This window comes from Struthio camelus, chromosome 2 (assembly GCF_040807025.1).
Source record: "Struthio camelus isolate bStrCam1 chromosome 2, bStrCam1.hap1, whole genome shotgun sequence".
In the NCBI taxonomy this organism is placed as follows: domain Eukaryota; kingdom Metazoa; phylum Chordata; class Aves; order Struthioniformes; family Struthionidae; genus Struthio; species Struthio camelus.
The window spans coordinates 172,589,077-172,613,245 of record NC_090943.1 but is presented as its reverse complement, the minus strand read 5'-3'; the positions used below and the strand labels follow the sequence as shown (position 1 = coordinate 172,613,245).

Sequence of the window (24,169 nt, the reverse complement as noted above, 5' to 3'; positions counted from 1 at the left end):
CGCGGGCCAATGGCGAGGCGGGTCGAGGCGGGGCGGGCCAATGGCGAGGCGGGGGGGGCGGGGCGGGGCGCGCGGCCCGGCCGCGGCGATGAGCGGCGGGCGGCGGGCGAGCGGCGGGCGGCGAGCGGCGGGGGGGCGCGCAGGTGAGGGCGGGGCGGCGGGGGCGGGGGGTGTCCGTGGGGCCGGGTCTGGTGGGGGTGTCCGTGGGGCCGGGGTTTGCATGGGGGGTGTCTGTGGGTCTGGGCCTGGTGTGGGGTGTCTGTGGGGCTGGGTGTGGTGGGGGTGTCCGTGGGGCCGGGCTTTGCATGGGGGGTGTCCGTGGGGCTGGGCCTGACGTGGGGTGTCTGTGGGGCTGGGTGTGGTGGGGGTGTCCGTGGGGCCGGGCTTTGCATGGGGGGTGTCCGTGGGGCTGGGCCTGGTGTGGGGTGTCTGTGGGGCTGGGTCTGGTGGGGGTGTCCGTGGGGCTGGGCCCGGTGTGGGGTGTCTGTGGGGCTGGGTCTGGTGGGGGTGTCCGTGGGGCCGGGCTTTGCATGGGGGGTGTCCGTGGGGCTGGGCCTGGTGTGGGGTGTCTGTGGGGCTGGGTCTGGTGGGGGTGTCCGTGGGGCCGGGCTTTGCATGGGGGGTGACCGTGGGGCTGGGCCTGGTGTGGGGTGTCTGTGGGGCTGGGTCTGGTGGGGGTGTCCGTGGGGCCGGGCTTTGCATGGGGGGTGACCGTGGGGCTGGGCCTGGTGTGGGGTGTCTGTGGGGCTGGGTGTGGTGGGGGTGTCCGTGGGGCCGGGCTTTGCATGGGGGGTGTCCGTGGGGCTGGGCCTGGTGTGGGGTGTCCGTGGGGCTGGGTCTGGTGGGGGTGTCCGTGGGGCCGGGCTTTGCATGGGGGGTGTCTGTGGGGCTGGGCCTGGTGTGGGGTGTCTGTGGGGCTGGGTCTGGTGGGGGTGTCCATGGGGCTGGGCTTTGCATGGGGGGTGTCCGTGGGGCTGGGCCTGACGTGGGGTGTCCATGGGGCCAGGCTTTGCATGTGGGGTGTCCGTGGGGCCAGAGCCGGCCGGGGTGTCAGTGCGGCTGGGCCTGATGTGAGGTGTCTGTGGGGCCGGGACTGGTGGGGAATGTCTGTGGAGCTGGGCTCTTTGTGGTGTGTCAAGGGAGCTGGGCCTGGGGTGGAGCATCTGTGGGGCTGGGCCCCACATGGGGTATCCACAGGGCCAGGCCTGGTGTGGGGTGTCCATGGGGTCAGGCTTGGCATGGGGGATGTCAATGGGGCTGGGCCCTGTGTGGGGTGTCTGTGGGGCCTGGGCCTGATGTGGGGTATCTGTGGGGCTGGTCCCAGGGTGGGGGGTCAGTGGGGCTGGGCCTGATGTGAGGTATCTGTGGGGCTGGTCCCAGGGTGGGGGGTCAGTGGGGCTGGGCCTGATGTGAGGTATCTGTGGGGCTGGTCCCAGGGTGGGGGGTCAGTGGGGCTGGGCCTGATGTGAGGTATCTGTGGGGCTGGTCCCAGGGTGGGGGGTCAGTGGGGCTGGGCCTGATGTGAGGTATCTGTAGGGCTGGTCCCAGGGTGGGGGGTCAGTGGGGCTGGGCCTGATGTGGGGTGTCAATAAGGCTCAGCTCCGCGTGGGCTGTCAGTGGGCCTGGGCCCGGCAGGGGATATCCGTGGGGCTGGGCCCCGCATTGGGGGTCAGTTGGGCCGGGTCTGGTGTGGGGTGTCTGTGCGGCTGGGCCCCACATGGGGTGTCAGTGGGGCCCTGCCTGGTGTGGGGTGTCCATGCGGCTGAGCCTGATGTGGGGTGTCCGTGGGGCTGGGCCCCAAGTGGGGCATCTGTAGGGCCAGGCCTGGTGGGGGTGTCTGTGGGGTGGGCCCCAATTGGGGTGTCCATGGGGCTGGGCCTGCGTGGGGGTGTCAGTGGGGCTCAGCCGCACATGGGGTGTCCATGGGGCTGGGCCTGGTGTGGGGTGTCCATGGGGCAGGGCGCAACGTGGGCTGTCAGTGGGGCCAAGCCCAGGGCGGGGTGTCAATGGGGCCGGGCCCGCAGTGGGGGTGCAGCGGGGCTGGGTGTGGGGCAGCAGCCCCGCGGGCCCTGTGTCGAGTTGGGGGTCCCCGCGCGACGCGGGTCGGGCCGTGGGGCACCCAGCCACACTGCCGTGCCTGGGGACGTGGCGGAGCGCAGCATCCTGGGGGGCTCTCTCCTGGGGGGGGGGGGGCCGCCCCAGACCCCTCTTTGGGGGCGCCCCAGGGCAGCATCGGCCCCCGGGGGGAACCCCGGCACGGTGCGGGGGGGGTGCTGAGCTCGGGGGGCTTCGGTGGCGGAGGGAGGGGGGCCGCCCCGCCGTGGGACCGAGCGCGCAGGCGGGGGCGCCCGGTTGGGGCCGAGGCGGCGGCGGTGACGCGGCGGGGCCGGCGCGTCCCTGGGGCGGCCCCGCGCGGGGCCGTGACGCACGCCGAGGGCAGCGGTGAGGGCCGGGCCGCCGCGTGCCGGCCTTGGCGCCGCCGGCCTCGCGGGTGACGGATGGGGGGGCAGCGGCCGGGGGCGGCGGCGGCCATCGGGGCGCCGGGCCCGGGGTCCGGCCCGCGGCGCCTTCCCTGGCGCCGGGCACTCGGTTCCCGCTCCGTCCGCGCCGATCCCTGGGCTGCAGGGAAGGGAAATCGGCGCCCGGCGGAGCAGCCGGCCTCGGCGTCCGCCTGAGGTCCGGCGCCGGCGCCTCTCCTGGCCGCGCTGCGGGATGTCGCGGGGGGCCCGAGGGGAGCGGGGAGGGGCGGCGGGGGGGCCCGCGCCCGGCCCGCTCTAACGCTTTGCTCCGTGCCGTGCCCGCAGAGCTGCCGGCGTCGAGGAGGAAGCAGAAGCTGGTGGTGATCCACGAGGCGCTGCGCAGCGACCCGGTGGGCGTCGAGGCGCTGCGGGCCGCGGCCGTCAGCGCCGGCGGGCTGCTCTCCGAGGAGATCCGCAGGAAGGTCTGGCCCAAGCTGCTCAGCGTCAACACCTACAACCTGCCGCCGCGGCCAGGTAGGGGCCGGGCATCGCCGGGGGGCGGGCGGGCGGGCCGGCCGGGGGCAGAACTCCTGGGCTCACGGAGGACGCCTGGGCCCCCCACGGCCCCGACGGCGGCTCTCCCGCAGGCAAGGCCACGCGCCAGAGCCACCGGGACTACGGCCAGGTGCTGCTGGACGTGGCTCGCTCCACGCGCCGCTTCCCCCAAGGTGAGCGCCGGCGCGGGGCAGGGGAAAGGGTGGGCACCCCTCTCCGGGGAGGGGGTCCTGCTGCGGGGGCTGCCCTGGTGCGGGGTGGTTCGGGGGGGGGCCCGGATGGTGCCTGTCTGCATCCCTGCCTCGTCCCCATCTCCCCGCGCCGTCTCGGGGACCGGGGCTGACCGGGGGACAGCGCTCGGCCGCTGGCAGCTCGGGGAGCGCCGGGGATGGGGGACGCGGGTGGGGGCTGGAGGGGACCGGAGCTGCCTGGGGGGATGCGGGTCTGGCCCGGGACGCTCCCGGGGGCCGGAGGGGCTGTGCGGGGCCGGCCGTGCCCACCCCGCGGCCTCCCCGCGCAGGCATGCGGGCCGAGCAGCGGCACGTCCTGCAGGAGCAGCTGGTGAACCTCATCCTGCACGTCCTGCGCGCCCACCCCGAGCTCCACTACTACCAGGGCTACCACGACATCGCCGTCACCCTGCTGCTGGCCGTGGGCGAGCGCCTGGCCACGGCCCTGCTGGAAAAGCTCTCCACCCACCACCTCAGGTACCCCAGCCCCTCTTGGGGCCCCCCGGACCCCCTGGCCAGGCTGGGATCCCTTGGGGACACGGGCGCTTTCTGCACAAAAGCGGCGCTAACCCCCGAGCACTGCTAGCGCGGCAGCCCCCCGGGCCTGGTGGCACCCAGGTGCATCCTGGTGGCACCCTGGAGCATCCCAGGCGTGGGGGGGGGGGGAGGCTGCCTGCTCCACAGGGGGTGCCCCCGGGACGGGGCCGAGGGGCGCAGCGTCCCGCCGGGGGGGGAGATGGTGGGACGGAGACCCGATCCCGGCGCGCGCCGCTCCCTCCCAGCCGGGGCGGTCGCCCTCCCCAGGGACTTCATGGACCCCACGATGGACAGCACCAAGCACATCCTCAACTACCTCATGCCCCTGCTGCAGCGGGAGAGCTCCCGGCTCCATGACTTCATGCTGAGGTAAGCTGGCCGGGCGTCCTGCGGCGGGGCGGGGGGCCGAGGAGCCGGGGCCGAGCGGGGGCAGCGTGGGGGGCCAGCTCACGGGGCGGGTGCGTCCCAGGGTAGGTTTGGGGCTGGTGCAGGGCTGCAGCGCGTGCCATAACCGTGCCAGGGCGCCCGAGCCGTGTCTCACCTGCGCCCGGTCCTCCCCGGTGTCCGCAGGGCAGAGGTGGGCACCGTCTTCGCCCTGAGCTGGCTCATCACGTGGTACGGCCACGTCCTGACCAACTTCCACCGCACCCTGCGGCTCTACGACTTCTTCCTGGCCTCGCACCCCCTCATGCCCGTCTACTTCGCTGCCGCGGTGCGTGCGGCGGCCCTGCGCCCCGCGGACGAGCCTTGGCCGCCCCGAGCCCCCGCGCGGGCCCAGCCGGGACGGGCTCGCCCCCTTTGCCGGGGCTCGGCCGTCGCTGACGCGGTGCGGTCCCTCCCCAGGTCGTGCTGCACCGCGAGGAGGAGGTGCTGGCCTGCGACTGCGACATGCCCAGCGTGCACCAGCTCCTGGCCCGCATCCCCCAGGACCTGCCCTACGAGAGCCTCGTGGCAAAGGCGCAGGAGCTCTTCCAGCGCCACCCGCACTGCCAGCTGGCCCGGCAGGCCGCCCTGCAGCACCGCAAGAGGTGAGGGGGGCCCAGGGGACGCGGGGACCTCTCCCCCGCCGGCGCGGGCTCCCGGCAGCCCGGGCGAGCAGGTCCTGCCCGTTTCCCCGGGCTCGGAGCCCAGCCCCAGCTCGGCGCCGTCTCGGGGCTGCGACGCCCTGCTCCAGCGGCGTGCCGAGGGGGGGAGGCTGAGCCCTCGCCCCTCTGCCCCGCCGCAGCATCGCCATCCAGTCCTTCACCGCCTTCCAGCAAGCCGCCTCCCGGCAGCGCCCCGACGCCGTGCTGCGCCGCCAGCGCCTGCTGCGGGCCGGGGCGGAGGAGGACGCCGGTGCCCTGCTGCCCGCCGCCGGGCACAACCCGCTGGTGAAGGCGGCGGTGTGGGGGCTCTCGGCCACGCTGGGCGCCGCGGCCCTGGCCGTCACGCAGACCGCCCTGGACTGGGCCCCCGAGTTCCTGCTCCAGCTCTTCTAGCGCCCGGGCAGGGTGCCCCAGGGGCCGACGCCAGCGGGGCCGGGACGCGGGGAGCCCCACGGACGCCACCGACGCCAGCGGGGCCGGGACGCGGGGAGCCCCACGGACGCCAGCGGGGCCGGGACGCGGGGAGCCCCACGGACGCCGCAGCCCCAGGGGGGCTGTGGGGCAGCCGGTGAGCATCACGGAAAGCCCAGCCCCACGGCCCCCCGTTGCCGCCAGCGGAGTCCCTGCCCCACGCTGGCAGCAGGTGTGGGGGGGGTCTCCCAGCAGGGACCAGTGGGGACACGGGGGAGAGGAGGGAAGGGAAAGGGGTCGTATCCTGTTACGGAAAAACGGTTCAGCCTGTTCCCTGCTGCCCTCTTGGCCGGTAGGTCCCCGACCAGCCCGGCGTCCGGCGGGTGGGCGAGGGGTCGCGGGGGGAGACGCAGCGGGACCCCGGGCAGCGCCGGGCAAAGCCTGGCCGGCTTGAAAGGCCTGTTGGAGGCCGTGCGAGGAGCGGCCTTGGCCCCCGGCCAGCGCTGGGCCCCCCCGGCCCGCGGGTGGATATCTAAATAAAGTCTGTTTTTGACGGTTGTTTGTGCCATCCCCGTTTTGGGGCCCTTTTTGGGGGGAGGGCGGATGGAGGCCCTCCGCCCACGCGTCCCCAGGGCCACTGTGTCCTGGCCTCCCCGCAGCCGGACGCGGTGGGGGCCTCGGCTTTTCCCGGAGCCGGGACGTGACTCCCCCCTGGTTCCTGCTGGGTCCCCTCCGTCCCCCGCAGGGATGAGGCGGGCGTGCGGTAACACAGCTTTATTTTCGGGCCTCTCGCCGCCCCCTCCCACGAGACCCCCCCCCCGCCCCAGCAGATGATTTGCATGTGATCTGCACGTCCTCTCCCGTGGTGCTTTACAGGCAGCGGCAACACAAGGTGGGACGGGGCCGGTGGCCCCGCAGCGCAGGAGCAGCCCGGGGCCGCGGGGACCGGCGTTGGGGGGCCGGAGGGGTTCCCGCCGCGGGGTCCAGGACCCTGCCCGGCCCCGGCGGGCCCCGCGCTCAGTCGATGGGCCGGAAGGTGAGCAGGGGCGGCTTCTCGGGCATGAGGATGAAGCCGAAGACGGTGCGGATGTCCTCCTTGGACACCGTGTCGATCTTGAAGTTGCGCAGGACCTGGAGGGAGTCCGCGGCGCGGGGTGGAGCGGCGGGCCGGCCGGCGGGGCGCCCCGAACCGCGGCCCGCCCCGAACCGCGGCCCCGCTCACGTGCATGAGGAAGAGCATCATCTCGGCCTCGGCGAGGCGGCGCCCGATGCACTGCCGTGCCCCGAAGCCGAAGGCCAGGGCCTTGAAGCTGTTCTCGTCCTTGCCGAGCCAGCGGGCCGGGTCGTAGCGCTCCGGGGAGCTGAACACCGCCGGGCTGCGGCCCATGGCGTACAGGGCCACCTGGCACAGGGTCTGCGGGCGGCGGGGCTCAGCGCCGCCGCCTCCCCCCCGCCCCGGGCCCGGCCGGCCCCCCGCGCGCCCCCCGCGGCCGCTCACCCCCGCCGGCACCCGGTAGCCGTGGAGCACCACGTCCTTGGTGGGGTAGCGCTGCACCGTGATGCCCACCGGGTAGAGCCTGCAACGGGGGCAGCTGAGCAGTGCCCGCCCCAGCACCCCCCCCAGCCCCATAGCCCCCACCCAGCACCCCCAGACTCCTCTCCCCCAATGCCCCCACCACCCCCATAGCCCCCCCACCCAGCACCCCCAGACTCCTCTCCCCCAATGCCCCCACCACCCTCACAGCCCCCACCCAGCACCCCAATTCCTCCAATGCCCCCACCACTCCCATAGCCCCCACCCAGCACCCCCAGACTCCTCCAATGCCCCCACCACCCCCATAGCCCCCAGACCTAGCACCCCCCAGACTCCTCCAATGCCCCCAGCCCCCAGCCCCAGCACCCCCAATGCCCCCACCACCCCCCACAGCCCCCACCCAGCACCCCGATTCCCCCAATGCCCCCACCACCCCCATAGCCCCCACCCAGCACCCCCAGACTCCCCCAATGCCCCCACCACCCTCACAGCCCCCACCCAGCACCCCAATTCCTCCAATGCCCCCACCACCCCCATAGCCCCCACCCAGCACCCCCAGACTCCCCCAATGCCCCCACCACCCCCATAGCCCCCAGACCTAGCACCCCCCAGACTCTCTAATGCCCCCACCACCCCCATAGCCCCCCCACCCAGCACCCCCAGACTCCCCCAATGCCCCCACCACCCCCATAGCCCCCCCACCCAGCACCCCCAGACTCCCCCAATGCCTCCACCACCCCCATAGCCCCCACACCCAGCACTCTCAATGCTCCCACCACCCCGATAGCCCCCACCCAGCACCCCCAGATTCTTCCAATGCCCCCACCACCCCCATAGCCCCCCCACCCAGCACCCCCAGACTCCCCCAATGCCTCCACCACCCCCATAGCCCCCAGACCTAGCACCCCCAGACTCCCCCAATGCCCCCACCACCCCCATAGCCCCCACACCCAGCACCCCCAGACTCCCCCAATGCCCCCACCACCCCCATAGCCCCCCCACCCAGCACCCCCAGACTCCCCCAATGCCCCCCACCCCCCAATGCCCCCACACCCAGCACCCCCAAACTCCCCCAATGACCCCACCACCCCCAATGCCCCCACCCAGCACCCCCCAGACTCCTCCAATGCCCCCAGCCCCCAGCCCCAGCACCCCCAACGCCCCCACCACCCCCCACAGCCCCCAAACCAAGCACCCCCCAATGCCCCCTCCAATGCGCTCAGCACCCCCCAACCCCCCCGATGCCCCCCCACACCCCAGCCGGCGGCGCCCCGACCTGAGCGTCTCCTTGAGGGCGGCGCGCAGCAGCGGGAGCGCGCCCAGCACCGCGGACAGCTCCCGGGGGCCGCGCGCCTCCGCGGCGCGGATCTCGGCGCGCAGCGCGCCCTGCACCGCCGGGTTGCGCGCCAGCTCGAAGAGCGTGAACAGCAGCGGCATCGCCGTCTGCGGGAGCGGCGCTGGGCTGCACCCGGACGCCGGGGCCCCCTGCACCCCCGCACCCCCCCCGCACCCCCCCGGACCCCCCCCCGCGCCCTGCACCGCCGGGTTGCGCGCCAGCTCGAAGAGCGTGAACAGCAGCGGCATCGCCGTCTGCGGGAGCGGCGCTGGGCTGCACCCGGACGCCGGGGCCCCCTGCACCCCCGCACCCCCCCCGCACCCCCCCGGACCCCCCCCCGCGCCCTGCACCGCCGGGTTGCGCGCCAGCTCGAAGAGCGTGAACAGCAGCGGCATCGCCGTCTGCGGGAGCGGCGCTGGGCTGCACCCGGACGCCGGGGCCCCCTGCACCCCCGCACCCACCCAGGACCCCCCCCGGGCCCCCCCCCCCCCGCGCCCTGCACCGCCGGGTTGCGCGCCAGCTCGAAGAGCGTGAACAGCAGCGGCATCGCCGTCTGCGGGAGCGGCGCTGGGCTGCACCCGGACGCCGGGGCCCCCTGCACCCCCGCACCCCCCCAGGACCCCCCCCGGGCCCCCCCCCCCCCGCGCCCTGCACCGCCGGGTTGCGCGCCAGCTCGAAGAGCGTGAACAGCAGCGGCATCGCCGTCTGCGGGAGCGGCGCTGGGCTGCACCCGGACGCCGGGGCCCCCTGCACCCCCGCACCCCCCCCAGCACCCCCCCGGGCCCCCCCCCCGCGCCCTGCACCGCCGGGTTGCGCGCCAGCTCGAAGAGCGTGAACAGCAGCGGCATCGCCGTCTGCGGGAGCGGCGCTGGGCTGCACCCGGACGCCGGGGCCCCCTGCACCCCCGCACCCACCCAGGACCCCCCCCGGGCCCCCCCCCCCCGCGCCCTGCACCGCCGGGTTGCGCGCCAGCTCGAAGAGCGTGAACAGCAGCGGCATCGCCGTCTGCGGGAGCGGCGCTGGGCTGCACCCGGACGCCGGGGCCCCCTGCACCCCCGCACCCCCCCCAGCACCCCCCCGGGCCCCCCCCCCGCGCCCTGCACCGCCGGGTTGCGCGCCAGCTCGAAGAGCGTGAACAGCAGCGGCATCGCCGTCTGCGGGAGCGGCGCTGGGCTGCACCCGGACGCCGGGGCCCCCTGCACCCCCGCACCCCCCCCAGCACCCCCCCGGGCCCCCCCCCCCCGCGCCCTGCACCGCCGGGTTGCGCGCCAGCTCGAAGAGCGTGAACAGCAGCGGCATCGCCGTCTGCGGGAGCGGCGCTGGGCTGCACCCGGACGCCGGGGCCCCCTGCACCCCCGCACCCCCCCAGGACCCCCCCCCGCGCCCTGCACCGCCGGGTTGCGCGCCAGCTCGAAGAGCGTGAACAGCAGCGGCATCGCCGTCTGCGGGAGCGGCGCTGGGCTGCACCGGGACGCCTGGGCCCCCGTGTCCCCCCCCGGTCACCCTGCCCCGGTACCTCCAGTACTCAGCACCCTGCTACCCCAGCTTCCCAGCCCCCTGGCGTCCCAGCACCCCTGTGACCCCCCCCAGCACCCCTGCGACCCCCGACCTGTGCAGCAGTACACCCCAGCGCGGCGGTGCACCCAACACCCCACAGCCACACCCGCGGGGACCCCGGGGGGGCGCCCGCCGCCCTCCTGCTGCGCCCTCCGGCCGCGTGGCCCCGAGCAGGGCCCGCGCACCCACCGTGTCCACCCCGCCGGCCGTGAACTCGGTGATGTTGGCCCTGATGGAGTCGAGGGGCAGCTCGGCCTGCAGCAGCAGCTCGGCCATGATGCCCGAGTACTTGCGGGGCTGCCCCAGGCAGAACTCCTGGTAGATGTTCTGGATGCACTTGTCGGCTGCGGGGCGGGCGCCCGTCAGCCGCGCGGCCCCCCGCGGACCCAGGAGTCCGGGCGCGGGACCGGCGGCGGGGCCGGGACCCGGGGCCGCTCACCGTGCTGGAAGATGGTGTCCCAGGCGGCCACGTGCTCCCTCCAGACGCGGTGGTTGAGCCAGCGCATGAGGCGCGGCGGGACGAAGAGCAGCGGCAGCGTGGTGCGCAGCATCGTCTCCACGGCCCCGATGAAGCGCTGCGCCTCGGCGGCGGGCGCCTCCTCCAGCAGGCCCAGGCGCTCCCCGTACAGGGCGTAGCTGCTGGCTGGCGACGGCCGGGGGCGCCGGGTCAGCCCGCGGTGCCCGCCACCCCGCCGCCGCCCCGCGCGCCGGCCCCACGCACCCTCCAGGGTGAAGCGGAAGAGGTCGCGGTGCAGGTCGACGGTGAGCGAGCGGCGGGCGTTCTTCTGCACGCGCCGGTGCATGGCGGCGGCGAAGTCGCGGGCCACGGCGTCGAGGAAGGGCAGGAACTTGCGGGCGCCGGCGGGGCTGATCACCTCCCGGTTGAGCACCAGGCGGTCGGAGCGCCACTCCTCGCCGTTGCTGCCGGGGCGCGGGGCCGAGCTGGGCGCCGGGCACCCGGCACGGGGGCGGCCCCGTGGGGCGCTGCGCCGGGCTGAGCCCCACGGAGAGCGCTGGCTGCGCCCGCCCTGCACCCCTCTTGGCACCCACGCTGAGCCCCGTGATGCACCCAGGCTGCACCCACCCTGCACCTCTCTTGGCACCCACACTGAGCCCCATGATGCACCCACGCTGCGCCCACCCTGCACCCCTCTTGGCACCCACGCTGAGCCCCGTGATGCACCCACGCTGCGCCCACCCTGCACCCCTCTTGGCACCCACGCTGAGCCCCGTGATGCACCCACGCTGCGCCCACCCTGCACCCCTCTTGGCACCCACGCTGAGCCCCGTGATGCACCCACACTGCGCCCGCCCTGCACCCCTTGGCACCCACGCTGAGCCCCGTGATGCACCCAGGCTGCGCCCACCCTGCACCCCTCTTGGCACCCACACTGAGCCCCGCAGTGCACCCACGCTGTGCCCACCCTGCACCCCTCTTGGCACCCACGCTGAGCCCCACAGTGCACCCACGCTGCGCCCACCATGCACCCCTCTTGGCACCCACGCTGAGCCCCATGATGCACCCACGCTGTGCCCACCCTGCACCCCTCTTGGCACCCACGCTGAGCCCCGCGGTGCACCCAGGCTGCACCCACCCTGCACCCCTCTTGGCACCCACGCTGAGCCCCGCAGTGCACCCATGCTGCGCCTGCCCTGCACCCCTCTTGGCACCCACGCTGAGCCCCGTGATGCACCCACGCTGCGCCCGCCCTGCACCCCTCTTGGCACCCACGCTGAGCCCCGTGATGCCCCCAGGCTGTGCCCACCCTGCACCCCTCTTGGCACCCACGCTGAGCCCCGCAGTGCACCCACGCTGCGCCCGCCATGCACCCCTCTTGGCACCCATGCTGAGCCCCGCGGTGCCCCCAGGCAGCATCCACCATGCACCCCTCTTGGCACCCACACTGAGCCCCGCGGTGCACCCACGCTGCGCCCACCGTGCACCCCTCTTGGCACCCACGCTGAGCCCCACGGCACCCCCAGGCTATGCCCGCCATGCACCCCTCTTGGCACCCACGCTGAGCCCCATGGCGTCCCCAGGCTGCGCCCACCCTGCACCCCTCTTGGCACCCACGCTGAGCCCCGTGATGCACCCACGCTGCGCCCGCCCTGCACCCCTCTTGGCACCCACGCTGAGCCCCGTGATGCCCCCAGGCTGTGCCCACCCTGCACCCCTCTTGGCACCCACGCTGAGCCCCGCAGTGCACCCACGCTGCGCCCGCCATGCACCCCTCTTGGCACCCATGCTGAGCCCCGCGGTGCCCCCAGGCAGCATCCACCATGCACCCCTCTTGGCACCCACACTGAGCCCCGCGGTGCACCCACGCTGCGCCCACCGTGCACCCCTCTTGGCACCCACGCTGAGCCCCACGGCACCCCCAGGCTATGCCCGCCATGCACCCCTCTTGGCACCCACGCTGAGCCCCATGGCGTCCCCAGGCTGCGCCCACCCTGCACCCCTCTTGGCACCCACGCTGAGCCCCGTGGAGAGCCCCCAGGCTGCAACCACCCTGCACCCCTCTTGGCACCCACGCTGAGCCCCGTGATGCACCCACGCTGTGCCCGCCCTGCACCCCTCTTGGCACCCACGCTGAGCCCCGTGATGCACCCACGCTGCGCCCGCCATGCACCCCTCTTGGCACCCACGCTGAGCCCCGCGGCGACCCCAGGCTGCGCCCACCCTGCACCCCTAGCTGTGCCCCCCGGCGCTCCCAGGCTGGGCCCCCCATGCCCCACGCCGCCCCGGCCGTGCCCCCCCGGCGCCCCCCCCGGCTCTTACAGCAGGAAGATGCCGCACTTGTGGTTGCGGAGGCGGCGGTGCGCGGTCCAGGCCTCGATGCCCATGCGGCGCGGGAAGACGCCCTCGGACTGGAAGAGCCGGGCCGCATCCTGCGGCAGCAGCACGTTGACGCAGTCGTAGGTGCCCACCGTCTCCCTGCCGCGCGGGACGGGACGGGGTGGCCGGCGGGGACCCGGCGTCAGCCGCCAGCCCGGGACGTGCCGCCGTCACCCCCGCCCCCCGGCCCGGTTTGGGGGGCTCGGACCCCCGAGCCGGCTGCCGACCTGTAGATGGGTCCGAGGCGCTGGAAGTTGCTCTCCATGAGCAGGTGGAAGTTTTGGAAGCCGTCGCCGCGCCAGAAGCGGTAGAGGTCGAGCCAGCGGCCGCGGCCGCTGCGGGGAACGGCCTCGTAGGGCCGGGGGGCGGCCGGCGGGGCGCCCGCCCCCCCCGAGCACAGCGCCCGCCGGCCCCACAGCAGGCCCCGGCCCCCCATGGCTGCTCCGCCGGCCGGCCCCCCGGCTCTGCCCCCCTCCCTCTTATAGGGCGGCCGGCCCCCCGCCGCCAAGGCCGTCGCCGCCCGGCCGCCCGCCTGCCACCCCCCCCCCTTCCGGCGTGGGGGTCCCTGGGGTCGGGGTCCCCCCCAACCCCGTCTCTGCCCGCCCCCCCGCTGGCCGTGGGGTGGCCTCCGGGCAGGGTGCGCCGTGGGGCTGCCCCACGGTACCCCTCTGGGACGCCCCTGCTCCCACGCGTGCCCCCCGCCCCCCCCGAGCTGGGGGTCCGGCGCAGCCCCCCCCTTCCCCTCCCCTCCCACCCCCCCCGCCGCTCCCGCCTCCGCCGCCGGCTAAAAATTCCCGGGGGCGCCGGGGCCAAGGGCGGCCGCCGCCGCTCTCGCCGCTGCTGGGGGCCGGCGGGGGGGCGGCTGGGGGGTTCCGGGGGGCGGCGGGACCCCACAGCTGGGGGGTGGCTGGGGGGCGGCGGGACCCCACATCCTGGCCCCACGGTCTGCATCCTGCTCTCTGCACTCCAGCCCAACAGCCCCCCCCTGCACCCCAACCCCTCACCCCGACCCCCCCAGCCTGCACCCCAACCCCTCACCCCGACCCCTCAGACCCCCCTGCACCCCAAACCCACACCCCAGCCCCCCCAGCCCCCCCACACCCCAACCCCACACCCCGACCCCCCCAGCCCCCCCACACCCCAACCCCACACCCCAGCCCCTCCAGACCCCCTGCACCCCAACCCCTCACCCCGACCCCCCCAGCCCCCCTGCACCCCAACCCCTCACCCCAGCCCCTCCAGACCCCCCGCACCCCAACCCCTCACCCCAGCCCCCCCAGCCCCCCCGCACCCCAACCCCACACCCCAGCCCCTCCAGACCCCCTGCACCCCAACCCCTCACCCCAGCCCCTCCAGACCCCCCGCACCCCAACCCCTCACCCCAGCCCCTCCAGACCCCCCGCACCCCAACCCCTCACCCCAGCCCCTCCAGCCCCCCCACACCCCAACCCCTCACCCCAGCCCCTCCAGACCCCCCGCACCCCAACCCCTCACCCCAGCCCCTCCAGACCCCCCGCACCCCAACCCCACACCCCAGCCCCCCCAGCCCCCCCGCACCCCAACCCCTCACCCCAGCCCCTCCAGCCCCCCCGCACCCCAACCCCTCGCCCCAGCCCCCCCCAGCCCCCCCACACCCCAACCCCACACCCCAGCCCCTCCAGCCCCCCCGCACCCCAACCCCTCACCCCAGCCCCCCCAGCCCCCCTGCACCCCAACCCCTCACCCCGACCCCCCAGCCTGCACCCCAACCCCTCACCCCGACCCCCCCAGCCCCCCCGCACCCCAACCCCACACCCCGACCCCCCCAGCCCCCCTGCACCCCAACCCCACACCCCAGCCCCTCCAGCCCCCCCGCACCCCAACCCCTCACCCCAGCCCCTCCAGACCCCCCGCACCCCAACCCCTCACCCCGACCCCCCCAGCCCCCCTGCACCCCAACCCCACACCCCAGCCCCTCCAGCCCCCCCGCACCCCAACCCCTCGCCCCAGCCCCCCCCAGCCCCCCCACACCCCAACCCCACACCCCAGCCCCTCCAGCCCCCCCGCACCCCAACCCCTCACCCCGACCCCCCAGCCTGCACCCCAACCCCTCACCCCGACCCCCCCAGCCCCCCCGCACCCCAACCCCTCACCCCGACCCCCCCAGCCCCCCCGCACCCCAACCCCTCACCCCGACCCCTCCAGACCCCTCCGCACCCCAACCCCTCACCCCAGCCCCTCCAGACCCCCCTGCACCCCAACCCCTCACCCCCCCAGCTCCCCCAGCCCCCCCGCACCCCAACCTCGCACCCCAACCCTCCAGGCCCCCGAACCCCAACCCCGCACCCCAGCCCCCCCTGCACCCCAACCCCGCACCTGAGCCCTCCAGCCCTCTGTGCTGTCCATAGGGACATGCTGACCATGGGGCCGTGCTGTCCGTGGGGCCGTGCTGTCCATGGGGCTGTGCTGTCCGTGGGGCCGTGCTGTCCATGGGGCTGTGCTGTCCATGGGGCTGTGCTGTCCATAGGGACATGCTGACCATGGGGCCGTACTGTCCATGGGGCTGTGCTGTCCATGGGGCCGTGCTGTCCATGGGGCTGTGCTGTCCGTGGGGCCGTGCTGTCCGTGGGGCCATGCTGTCCATGGGGCCGTGCTGTTCATGGGCCTGTGCTGTCCATGGGGCCGTGCTGTCCATGGGGCCGTGCTGTTCATGGGCCTGTGCTGTCCATGGGGCCGTGCTGTCCATGGGGCTGTGCTGTCCATGGGGCCGTGCTGACCATGGGGCCGTGCTGTCCATGGGGCTGTGCTGTCCATGGGGCCATGCTGTCCATGGGGCGTGCTGTCCATGGGGCCGTGCTGTCCATGGGTCATGCTGTCCATACGGCCGTGCTGTCCATGGGGCCGTGCTGTCCATGGGGCCATGCTGACCATGGGGCTGTACTGTCCATGGGCCTGTGCTGTCCATGGGGCCGTGCTGTCCATGGGTCATCCTGTCCATAGGCCTGTGCTGCGCATGGGACCGTGCTGACCATGGGGCCGTGCTGTCCATGGGCTTGTGCTGTCCATGGGGCCGTGCTGACTATGGGGCCGTGCTGTCCATGGGGCCTTGTTGTCCATGGGTCATGCTGTCCATGGGGCCCTGTTGTCCATGGGGCCATGCTGTCCATGGGCCTGTGCTGTCCATGGGCCTGTGCTGTCCATGGGGCCTTGCTGTCCATGGGGCCTTGTTGTCCATGGGTCATGCTGTCCATGGGGCCCTGTTGTCCATGGGGCCATGCTGTCCATGGGGCCCTGTTGTCCATGGGGCCATGCTGACCATGGGGCCGTGCTGTCCATAGGCCTGTGCTGTCCGTGGGGCCATGCTTTCCATGGGGCTGTGCTTCCCCAGCCCCACAGTCCCCAGCCCAGCTCATCTGGTCTCGGTGCAGATCCTCACTGTGTCTGTGCCCCAGCAGTGCTGCCCCCATGCTACCACCCAGGGGTGTCCTGGCACCCTGGGGGAGGACAAGGAGGGTGCCCTCTGCCCCCAACCTGGGCACTGCAGTCCATGCCCTCCTGGGACCCACTGCCCCCCACACATCCCACAGCACCCAGCCCCACAACAGCCAGCCCCACACATCCTCCACCACCCAGCCCCACAACAACCACCCCCAAGCATCCTCCACCACCCAGCCCCACTCCAACCACCCCCACGCATCCTCCACCACCCAGCCCCGCAACAACCACCCCCACACATCCTCCACCACCCAGCCCCACAACAACCACCCCCACACATCCTCCACCACCCAGCCCCACAACAACCACCCCCACACATCCTCCACCACCCAGCCCCACTCCAACCACCCCCAAGCATCCTCCACCACCCAGCCCCACAACAACCACCCCCACGCATCCTCCACCACCCAGCCCCACAACAACCACCCCCACACATCCTCCACCACCCAGCCCCACTCCAACCACCCCCAAGCATCCTCCACCACCCAGCCCCACAACAACCACCCCCACGCATCCTCCACCACCCAGCCCCGCAACAACCACCCCCACGCATCCTCCACCACCCAGCCCCACTCCAACCACCCCCACGCATCCTCCACCACCCAGCCCCACAACAACCACCCCCACACATCCTCCACCACCCAGCCCCACAACAACCACCCCCAAGCATCCTCCACCACCCAGCCCCACTCCAACCACCCCCACGCATCCTCCACCACCCAGCCCCACTCCAACCACCCCCACGCATCCTTCACCACCCAGCCCCACTCCAACCACCCCCACGCATCCTCCACCACCCAGCCCCACAACAACCACCCCCACGCATCCTCCACCACCCAGCCCCACAACAACCACCCCCACGCATCCTCCACCACCCAGCCCCACAACAACCACCCCCACGCATCCTCCACCACCCAGCCCCGCAACAACCACCCCCACACATCCTCCACCACCCAGCCCCACAACAACCACCCCCAAGCATCCTCCACCACCCAGCCCCACAACAACCACCCCCACGCATCCTCCACCACCCAGCCCCACTCCAACCACCCCCACGCATCCTTCACCACCCAGCCCCACAACAACCACCCCCAAGCATCCTCCACCACCCAGCCCCACAACAACCACCCCCACGCATCCTCCACCACCCAGCCCCACTCCAACCACCCCCAAGCATCCTCCACCACCCAGCCCCGCAACAACCACCCCCAAGCATCCTCCACCACCCAGCCCCACTCCAACCACCCCCAAGCATCCTCCACCACCCAGCCCCGCAACAACCACCCCCAAGCATCCTCCACCACCCAGCCCCGCAACAACCACCCCCACACATCCTCCACCACCCAGCCCCACAACAACCACCCCCACGCATCCTCCACCACCCAGCCCCACAACAACCACCCCCACGCATCCTCCACCACCCAGCCCCGCTCCAACCACCCCCACACATCCTCCACCACCCAGCCCCACAACAACCACCCCCACGCATCCTCCACCACCCAGCCCCACTCCAACCACCCCCAAGCATCCTCCACCACCCAGCCCCGCAACAACCACCCCCACGCATCCTCCACCACCCAGCCCCGCTCCAACCACCCCCACGCATCCTCCACCACCCAGCCCCACTCCAACCACCCCCAAGCATCCTCCACCACCCAGCCCCACAACAACCACCCCCAAGCATCCTCCACCACCCAGCCCCGCAACAACCACCCCCACGCATCCTCCACCACCCAGCCCCACTCCAACCACCCCCAAGCATCCTCCACCACCCAGCCCCACTCCAACCACCCCCACGCATCCTCCACCACCCAGCCCCACTCCAACCACCCCCACACAACCTCCACCACCCAGCCCCACAACAACCACCCCCACGCATCCTCCACCACCCAGCCCCACAACAACCACCCCCACACATCCTCCACCACCCAGCCCCACTCCAACCACCCCCAAGCATCCTCCACCACCCAGCCCCACAACAACCACCCCCACACAACCTCCACCACCCAGCCCCAAAACAACCACCCCCACGCATCCTCCACCACCCAGCCCCACAACAACCAGCCCCGAGATGCGACGCACGCAGGCGTCTGGGCCCCCCGGGTGCCCGCGTGGGGCCAGACTGGGCGGCTGGCACGTTGGGGGCCGGGAGCGAAGGGGCCCGGAGCCCGCGGCGTCGGCGCGAAGGAGGCGGCGAGGCTGTGCGCAGGTTTTCGTTTTTATTGTGAAGTGCGGAGCGGCCGGTGCCTTTGTGCTTTTACTGGAACATCGTTCAAATACTGGCTCAAAAAATTCCCAGGGAAAAGTCTCCGGAAACGCGGTAGATTCTTTACAGCTTGTAAAAATTCGTGTAAATCTCCAAACGTATTTACAAGGCTGCTCCAGCGCCGTTCCCGTGCGTGGGCAAGTACAAAACGGAGGTCTAGCTCTACAGTCCTGCTACCTGAATCGTGGGAGGGTGGGTCGGGGCCGGGACCCACGGCCGCCGCGCCGCGCCGCCTGGGCGAGGGGCCGGGCGCCTGCGTCGGAGGGCGCACGGCGCTGCACACTGGGCTGGGGCGCGTGTCCTGCACGTGGTGGGGGTGCGGGCACGCGGCTGCACGTGGGTGGGGGTGTGCCCCTGCACTGGCGTGGGTCTGGGTGCGTGTGCCCGAGCGTGTCCCTGCACGTGCGTGTGTGTGTGCGCGCATCACCGCACATGGGGTGTGTGTCACCGCGCACACCCGTGTATCCCTGCACGTAGTGTTTGTGTGTGTCCCTGCTTGGTGGTGATACCTGCGTGTGTCTGTCCCTGCTTGTGGCGGGGTGTTTGTGCGTGGGTGTGTGTGTGTGTGTGTGTGTGTGCATGTCCCTGCTCCTTGCATGTGTGTGTGTGCGTGTGCACGTGTGTTTGCAGGGTGGATGCAGAGTGTGCACAGTGCATGCGAGCTTTGCATGCTGCAGGTGCTCAGCAGGCACGCATGGTGCGTGCACTGCCTTCAGCTTGCATGCAGCGCGTGCAGCGTGTGCGCAGGGCACGTGCGGGCGTGTGCATGGTGTGCGCAGCGTGTGTGGCGTGTGCAGCCGGTGCGTGCCGTGCGTGTGCAGTTCGTGCGGGCTGCGTGCAAGGCGTGCATGCAGCGTGCACTGTGTGCGCGGGGCACGTGCGGCGAGTGTGCAGTGTGTGCGGTGTGTGCATGTGCAGCATGTGCAGTGTGTGCAGTCTGTACAGCGTGTGCAGTGTGTGCAGCATGTGTGGTGTGTGCAGTGTGTGCAGCGTGTGCAGTCTGTACAGCGTGTGCAGCATGTGCAGCGTGTGCAGCATGTGCAGCATGCGCAGTGTGTGCAGTGTGTGCAGTGTCTGCAGTGTGTGCAGCGTGTGCAGCGCGCAGCTTGCGGCCGGGCCGGTGCCCGGGCTCGGTGCAGGTCCCGGAGGCGGCGGGTCCCGGGGGGAAACGTCTCTAAGTGGCGGCGGGGCCCTAGCGAGGACAGTGAAGGCGGGCAGTGCATACACCGAGGGGGCTAGCGCTACTCTGGCATCATCCCTGATATTCGTTGCTATTAAGAATATTGGATTAAAATGTACCTGATTCCTCATTAATACTATTTGTCTTAAAAATACCATGCATTACGTTAATTATTGCTCTATAGGTTCAGTACCGGACTCCTACGGAGAAATATTGCCCTCAAATAGACTATCTAAAGTTTGGCAAATAAATAAATAAATCGGCTCCAAAAGCGTCATAAAATTGGCATAGATTTAAATACTTTTTTGCATGCAGAGTCCCCGGGGGCGGCTCGGGTCCTTCTTTCCTTCCTTCTTCCTTTTTTTTTTTTTTTTCCCTTCTTTCGTTCAAGAAAGTGACAAGACTTTGGCATAGTAAAGGGGGGCCTGGCCGGGGCCGGGGCCGGGGCCGCTCGGGAGGCAGAACCTCCTCGGGGCCGGGCTCAGCCGAACCGAGCCGAGCTGGTCCGGGCCAAATGGAGCTGGTCTAAGCCAAACCGAGCCGAGCCGGGCTGAGCCGAGCTGGGTCGAGCCGAGCTGGGCTCAGCCGGGCCGGCCCACCTGAACCGAGCCGGGTTGAACCGAGCCGAACCGAGCTGGTCCAAGCCAAACCGAGCCGGGCTGACCGAGCCGAGCTGAACCGAGCCAAACGGAGCCAGGCCGAGCCGGGCCGGGCCGAACCGAGCCGAACTGGGCCGAGCCGGGCCGTGTCCTGGCAGAGCCCCCGGTCCAAAGTCCGTGCGAGGGGAGGGCAGGGCCCGAGCGGGCCGGGGCCGGGGACCGGGGCCGGGGCCGGGGCTGTGCTCTCTTCGGGGCTGGGGAAGGGCCCCGGCGGGGAAGGGGACGCCCCCGGGGAGGGGGGGGGGCGGACCCGGAGAGGGACTTACCGGGTCCGGGGCAGCCCTCCAGGAAGGGGGTTCCCGGGGAGGGAGCCCCGGGGTGGGGAGCGGGGTCACCCGGGACGAGGTACCCGTGGGCAAGGGGGGGGCACCCCAGGGGCAGCACAGGGGGGAGACCCCCGGGCTGGGGGCACCCCTCGGGGCAAGGGTACCCGGGATGGGGTACGCGGGAGGCGGGTACCTGGGATGCGGGTACCTGGGATGCGGGTACCCGGGATGTGGTGCCTCTCGGATAGGGGTACCCGGGCTGGGGGCACCCCTCAGGACAGGGGTCCCCACAGTGGGGGTACCCGTGCAAAGGTGGGTGGGGGGCTACCCGGGTCGGGGGGGGTTACCCATGGGCCAGGGCACCCGTGTGATGGAGTGGGGGGTACCCGGGCGCAGGGGTACCGCGCAGGGGTGGGGGTACCCGTGCATGCACAGGCGGCTACCCGGGGGCCGGTGGTACCCGTGCAAAGGAGAGGAGGGTCCTCCGGCGCAGCGGTACCGCGGGGGGGGGGGCTTACCTGGGCTGGGGGTACCCGTGCGAGGGCAGGAGGAGCACCCGGGTTCGGGCACCCGTGCAGGGCTCGAGGGGGTACCTGGCCGCGGAGGCATCGCACAGGGCAAGGGGGGGGGGGTAGCCCATGCACCGTGCGTGCCGGGGAGAGGGGCTCACCCCGGGCAGGGGTCCCCGTGCAGGGGGGGAGGCGGCGCCCGGGGGGGCTGGGGCAGGGTGTCCCGGGGATGGGGGGGCTGCTGCGTGCGTGTGAGCTACTGGGGGCTTGAAGGGGGGGGGATGCTTAGGCCAGTCAGGTCTGGAGGGGGCTGAGCGGGGGCACGGCTCCCTTGAAGCAGGCGGACTCGTAGTGCTTGTTGAGATAGGACTTGAGGGCGAAGGTCTTGTTGCAGCGCTTGCACTTGAAGTGCTTGAAGGCGGAGTGGGTCTGCATGTGGGCGCGCAGGTTGGAGCGGTCGGCGAAGGCCTTGCCGCAGTGCGCGCAGCCGAAGGGCTTCTCGCCCGTGTGCGAGCGCATGTGGCCCTGCAGCAGCCAGGGCCGGCTGAAGGCCTTGCCGCACACGTCGCACTTGTGCTTGAGGTCGTGGGTGAGCAGGTGCATGGCCATGGCGGGCATGGAGACGTAGACCTTGCCGCACGTCGGGCATTTCTTGGCCATCTTGCTGTCCAGGCTGCGGTGCGTCTGCTTGTGCCGGCTCAGGTTGGAGGAGGTGGCGTAGGTCTTGCCGCACTCGCCGCACGTGTGGCGCTGCAGGCTTCGCGCCCCGCTGACCACCTTGCGCCGCGACCGCCCGTCGGTGATGAAGAAGGCGTCCACGGCGTAGCCCTCGCTCACCGCCGCGTCCCCGTTGATGTAGCCCCCCGCCATCCCCGAGTGCGGGCTGTCCGGCGGGTCCGAGTCCGGCGCGCCATAGTCCCCGTGCGAGCCCGGGTAGATGGGGTCCGGAGACGGCACCTTGAGCGCGCCCTCGCCGTCCCCCTCGTACACCGACGGCGCGATGTAGTCGCTGATGTACCCTGCTGCAGGGCCGGGGCAGGGGCAGGGGCGCCGGGTGCGGGCAGGGGACCACGGGGCAGCGGGGGAGAGAGGGGAGACCCGATCAGCCGCGCTCGGGGGTCCGCAGCGCCCGGACCGCCCCGCATGGGACCACCGCACTGGAGGAGGGGGGTCGTGGTGCCCCTGTCTGGCCCCGACCTTCCTTTGTCCCTTGTCCTGCTGGCTCTGCCCCCGCCGCTGCTTTACTGCCCCTATCCACCCCCCCTGCCCCCGGATCCCCCCTGCCCCTGGATCCCTCCTGCCCCCGGATCCCCCCTGCCCCTGGATCCCCCCTGCTCCCTCCTGCCCCCAGCTCTCCCCAGCCCCGGCTCGCCCTGGTTCTGCCTCCCCCTGCTCCTGGCTCCCCCTTCCCCCGGCTCCCCCCTGCCCCCGGATCCCCCCTGCCCCTGGATCCCCCTGCTCCTGCCTCCCCCTGCCCCCGGCTCCCACCTGCCCCCTGATCCCCCTGCCCCTGGATCCCCCCTGCCCCCGGCTCCCCCCTGCCCCTGAATCCCCCTGCTCCTGCCTCCCCCTGCCCCCGGCTCCCACCTGCCCCCTGATCCCCCTGCCCCTGGATCCCCCCTGCCCCCGGCTCCCCCCTGCCCCTGAATCCCCCTGCTCCTGCCTCCCCCTGCCCCCGGCTCCCACCTGCCCTCGGATCCCCCTGCCCCTGGATCCCCCCACCCCCTGCTCCCGGATCCCGCTGCCCCCTGCTTCCCCCTGCCCCCTGATCCCCCTGCCCCCTGCTTCCCCCTGCCCCCTGGCTCCCCCTGCCCCCAGATCCCCCTGCCCCCGGATCCCCCTGCCCCCTGCTTCCCCCTGCCCCCTGCTTCCCCCTGCCCCCTGGCTCCCCCTGCCCCCAGATCCCCCTGCCCCCAGATCCCGCTGCCCCCTGACCCCCCTGCCCCCTGCTCTCCCCTGCCCCCGGATTCCCCTGCCCCTGTCTCCCCCTGCCCCTGTCTCCCCCTGCCCCCTGATCCCCCTGCCCCCGGATCCCCCCCGTCCGCTGCTCCCCCTGCCCCCTGCTCCCCCTGCCCCCGGATCCCCCCTGTCCGCTGCTCCCCCTGCCCCCGGCTCCCCCCTGCCCCCTGCTTTGGCACAGCTCCTGCGCCTGCCTCTCCCGTGCCCCTTCCCCTTATCCCTGCCCTCGCACCCTCCCGCTATCACCCCCTGCCCCCCCCCCCGCCCTGCCCCGCTGCCCCCCCCCCCCGGGCAGCCCCGGCCGCTCCAGCCGCAGCCCCGGCCGAGCCCCGCCGCCGCGCTCAAGGTCAGCCCGGCGGGCGCGGTGCGGAGCGGTGCGGTGCGGTGCGGTGCGGAGCGGTGCGGAGCGGTGCGGTGCGGTGCGGAGCGGCGAGCGGGGCCGCGGCCCTCTGCGGCGCTCCGGCTGCCGGTTATGCAACGCGCCGCAGCCGCAGCCGCACCGGGCACGGCCGGGCCGCCCGCGGGGCCGCGCTCCGCACAAAGGCCGAGCCGGGCCGGGCCGCACCGAACCGAGCCGCAGCCGAACCGAACCGAACCGAACCGGGCCGGGCCGGGCCGAGGCGGCGGCGCGCTGCGGGGCCGCGGCCGCGGGGGGCTCCGCGCCGCTGCGCGCTTGTCCTTGAACTTGTCTCTGGCAGACAAAAGGAGCGGCGGGGCCGGCGCATCGCGGCCCCCGGCCCGGCCCGGCCCGGCCCGGTGCGGCGCGGCGGGCGGCGCGGAGGAATGCGGCGGGGAAATAAGGGGTGTGGGGGGGGGACCCGGTTCGGCGGCGGAGGGGGGGGGACACGCGGGGACACACACACACACACACAGAGACAGGCGCGGGGACAGCGGTATTTACCCTTGTCGTGCAGCCGGGAGCCGAAGTCCGCCCGGGCTCTGCCGTACGGGGCGTCGAGGCCGGCCGAGAAGTCATCGATTTTGACCTTTTTGACCAGGAAGGACCTGGGCATGGTTCCGCGCGGCGCCCCGCGGAGCCCGGCCCGGGCCGCCGGCACAAAGGGGCCCCGGGGCGGCGGGCGACGAGCTAGGGCTTTGTGCGCCGGTCGCCGCCGCCGCCGCCGCCGCCGCCGCCGCCGCCCAGCGCCCGGCCGGGGCCGCCCGCCGCCGCCGCCGCCGCCGCCGCCTCCGAGCGGCCGCGCCCGGCGGCTCCCGGCGCCCTGGGCAGCGGCGCAGCCCCGCCGCGCTGGGGCATGGACCGGCGGGCGGGCGGGCGGCGGGCGGCGGGCGGCGGGCGGCGGGCGGCGGCTTCAGCA

The 24,169-nt window shown here is 73.3% G+C and overlaps 3 protein-coding genes across 6 annotated transcripts; 1 reads left to right on the top strand and 2 right to left on the bottom strand.

Annotated features, from left to right (window-relative positions):
- The first annotated feature begins 82 nt into the window (after positions 1-82).
- LOC138066122 (TBC1 domain family member 20-like) lies at positions 83-5,835 on the top strand. 3 transcript variants are annotated; one of them, XM_068933574.1, is made up of 8 exons: positions 83-143; positions 2,805-2,993; positions 3,107-3,187; positions 3,535-3,721; positions 4,049-4,150; positions 4,352-4,493; positions 4,625-4,809; positions 5,007-5,835. In XM_068933574.1, exons 1-8 carry the CDS (start codon positions 89-91, stop codon positions 5,257-5,259), a joined length of 1,194 nt encoding a protein of 397 aa, XP_068789675.1. In that variant the 5' UTR covers positions 83-88; the 3' UTR covers positions 5,260-5,835. The 3 variants fall into 3 exon arrangements, with proteins under 3 accessions (XP_068789675.1, XP_068789676.1, XP_068789674.1); XM_068933575.1 differs by having other exon boundaries at positions 5,038-5,295; XM_068933573.1 differs by lacking the exon at positions 4,352-4,493 and having other exon boundaries at positions 5,038-5,835.
- Positions 5,836-6,168: 333 nt separating this feature from the next.
- On the bottom strand, positions 6,169-12,976 carry LOC138066144 (cytochrome P450 11B, mitochondrial-like). Its single transcript, XM_068933770.1, has 9 exons — positions 12,768-12,976; positions 12,484-12,639; positions 10,426-10,625; positions 10,144-10,347; positions 9,894-10,048; positions 8,088-8,254; positions 6,776-6,854; positions 6,500-6,691; positions 6,169-6,408 (listed from the first exon to the last, which is right to left on the bottom strand). Exons 1-9 carry the CDS (start codon positions 12,974-12,976, stop codon positions 6,295-6,297), a joined length of 1,476 nt encoding a protein of 491 aa, XP_068789871.1. The 3' UTR covers positions 6,169-6,294.
- Positions 12,977-18,219: 5,243 nt separating this feature from the next.
- On the bottom strand, positions 18,220-23,951 carry SCRT1 (scratch family transcriptional repressor 1). 2 transcript variants are annotated; one of them, XM_068933571.1, is made up of 2 exons: positions 23,755-23,951; positions 18,220-21,916 (listed from the first exon to the last, which is right to left on the bottom strand). In XM_068933571.1, exons 1-2 carry the CDS (start codon positions 23,864-23,866, stop codon positions 21,189-21,191), a joined length of 840 nt encoding a protein of 279 aa, XP_068789672.1. In that variant the 5' UTR covers positions 23,867-23,951; the 3' UTR covers positions 18,220-21,188. The 2 variants fall into 2 exon arrangements, with proteins under 2 accessions (XP_068789672.1, XP_068789673.1); XM_068933572.1 differs by having other exon boundaries at positions 18,220-21,913.
- Positions 23,952-24,169: the final 218 nt, after the last annotated feature.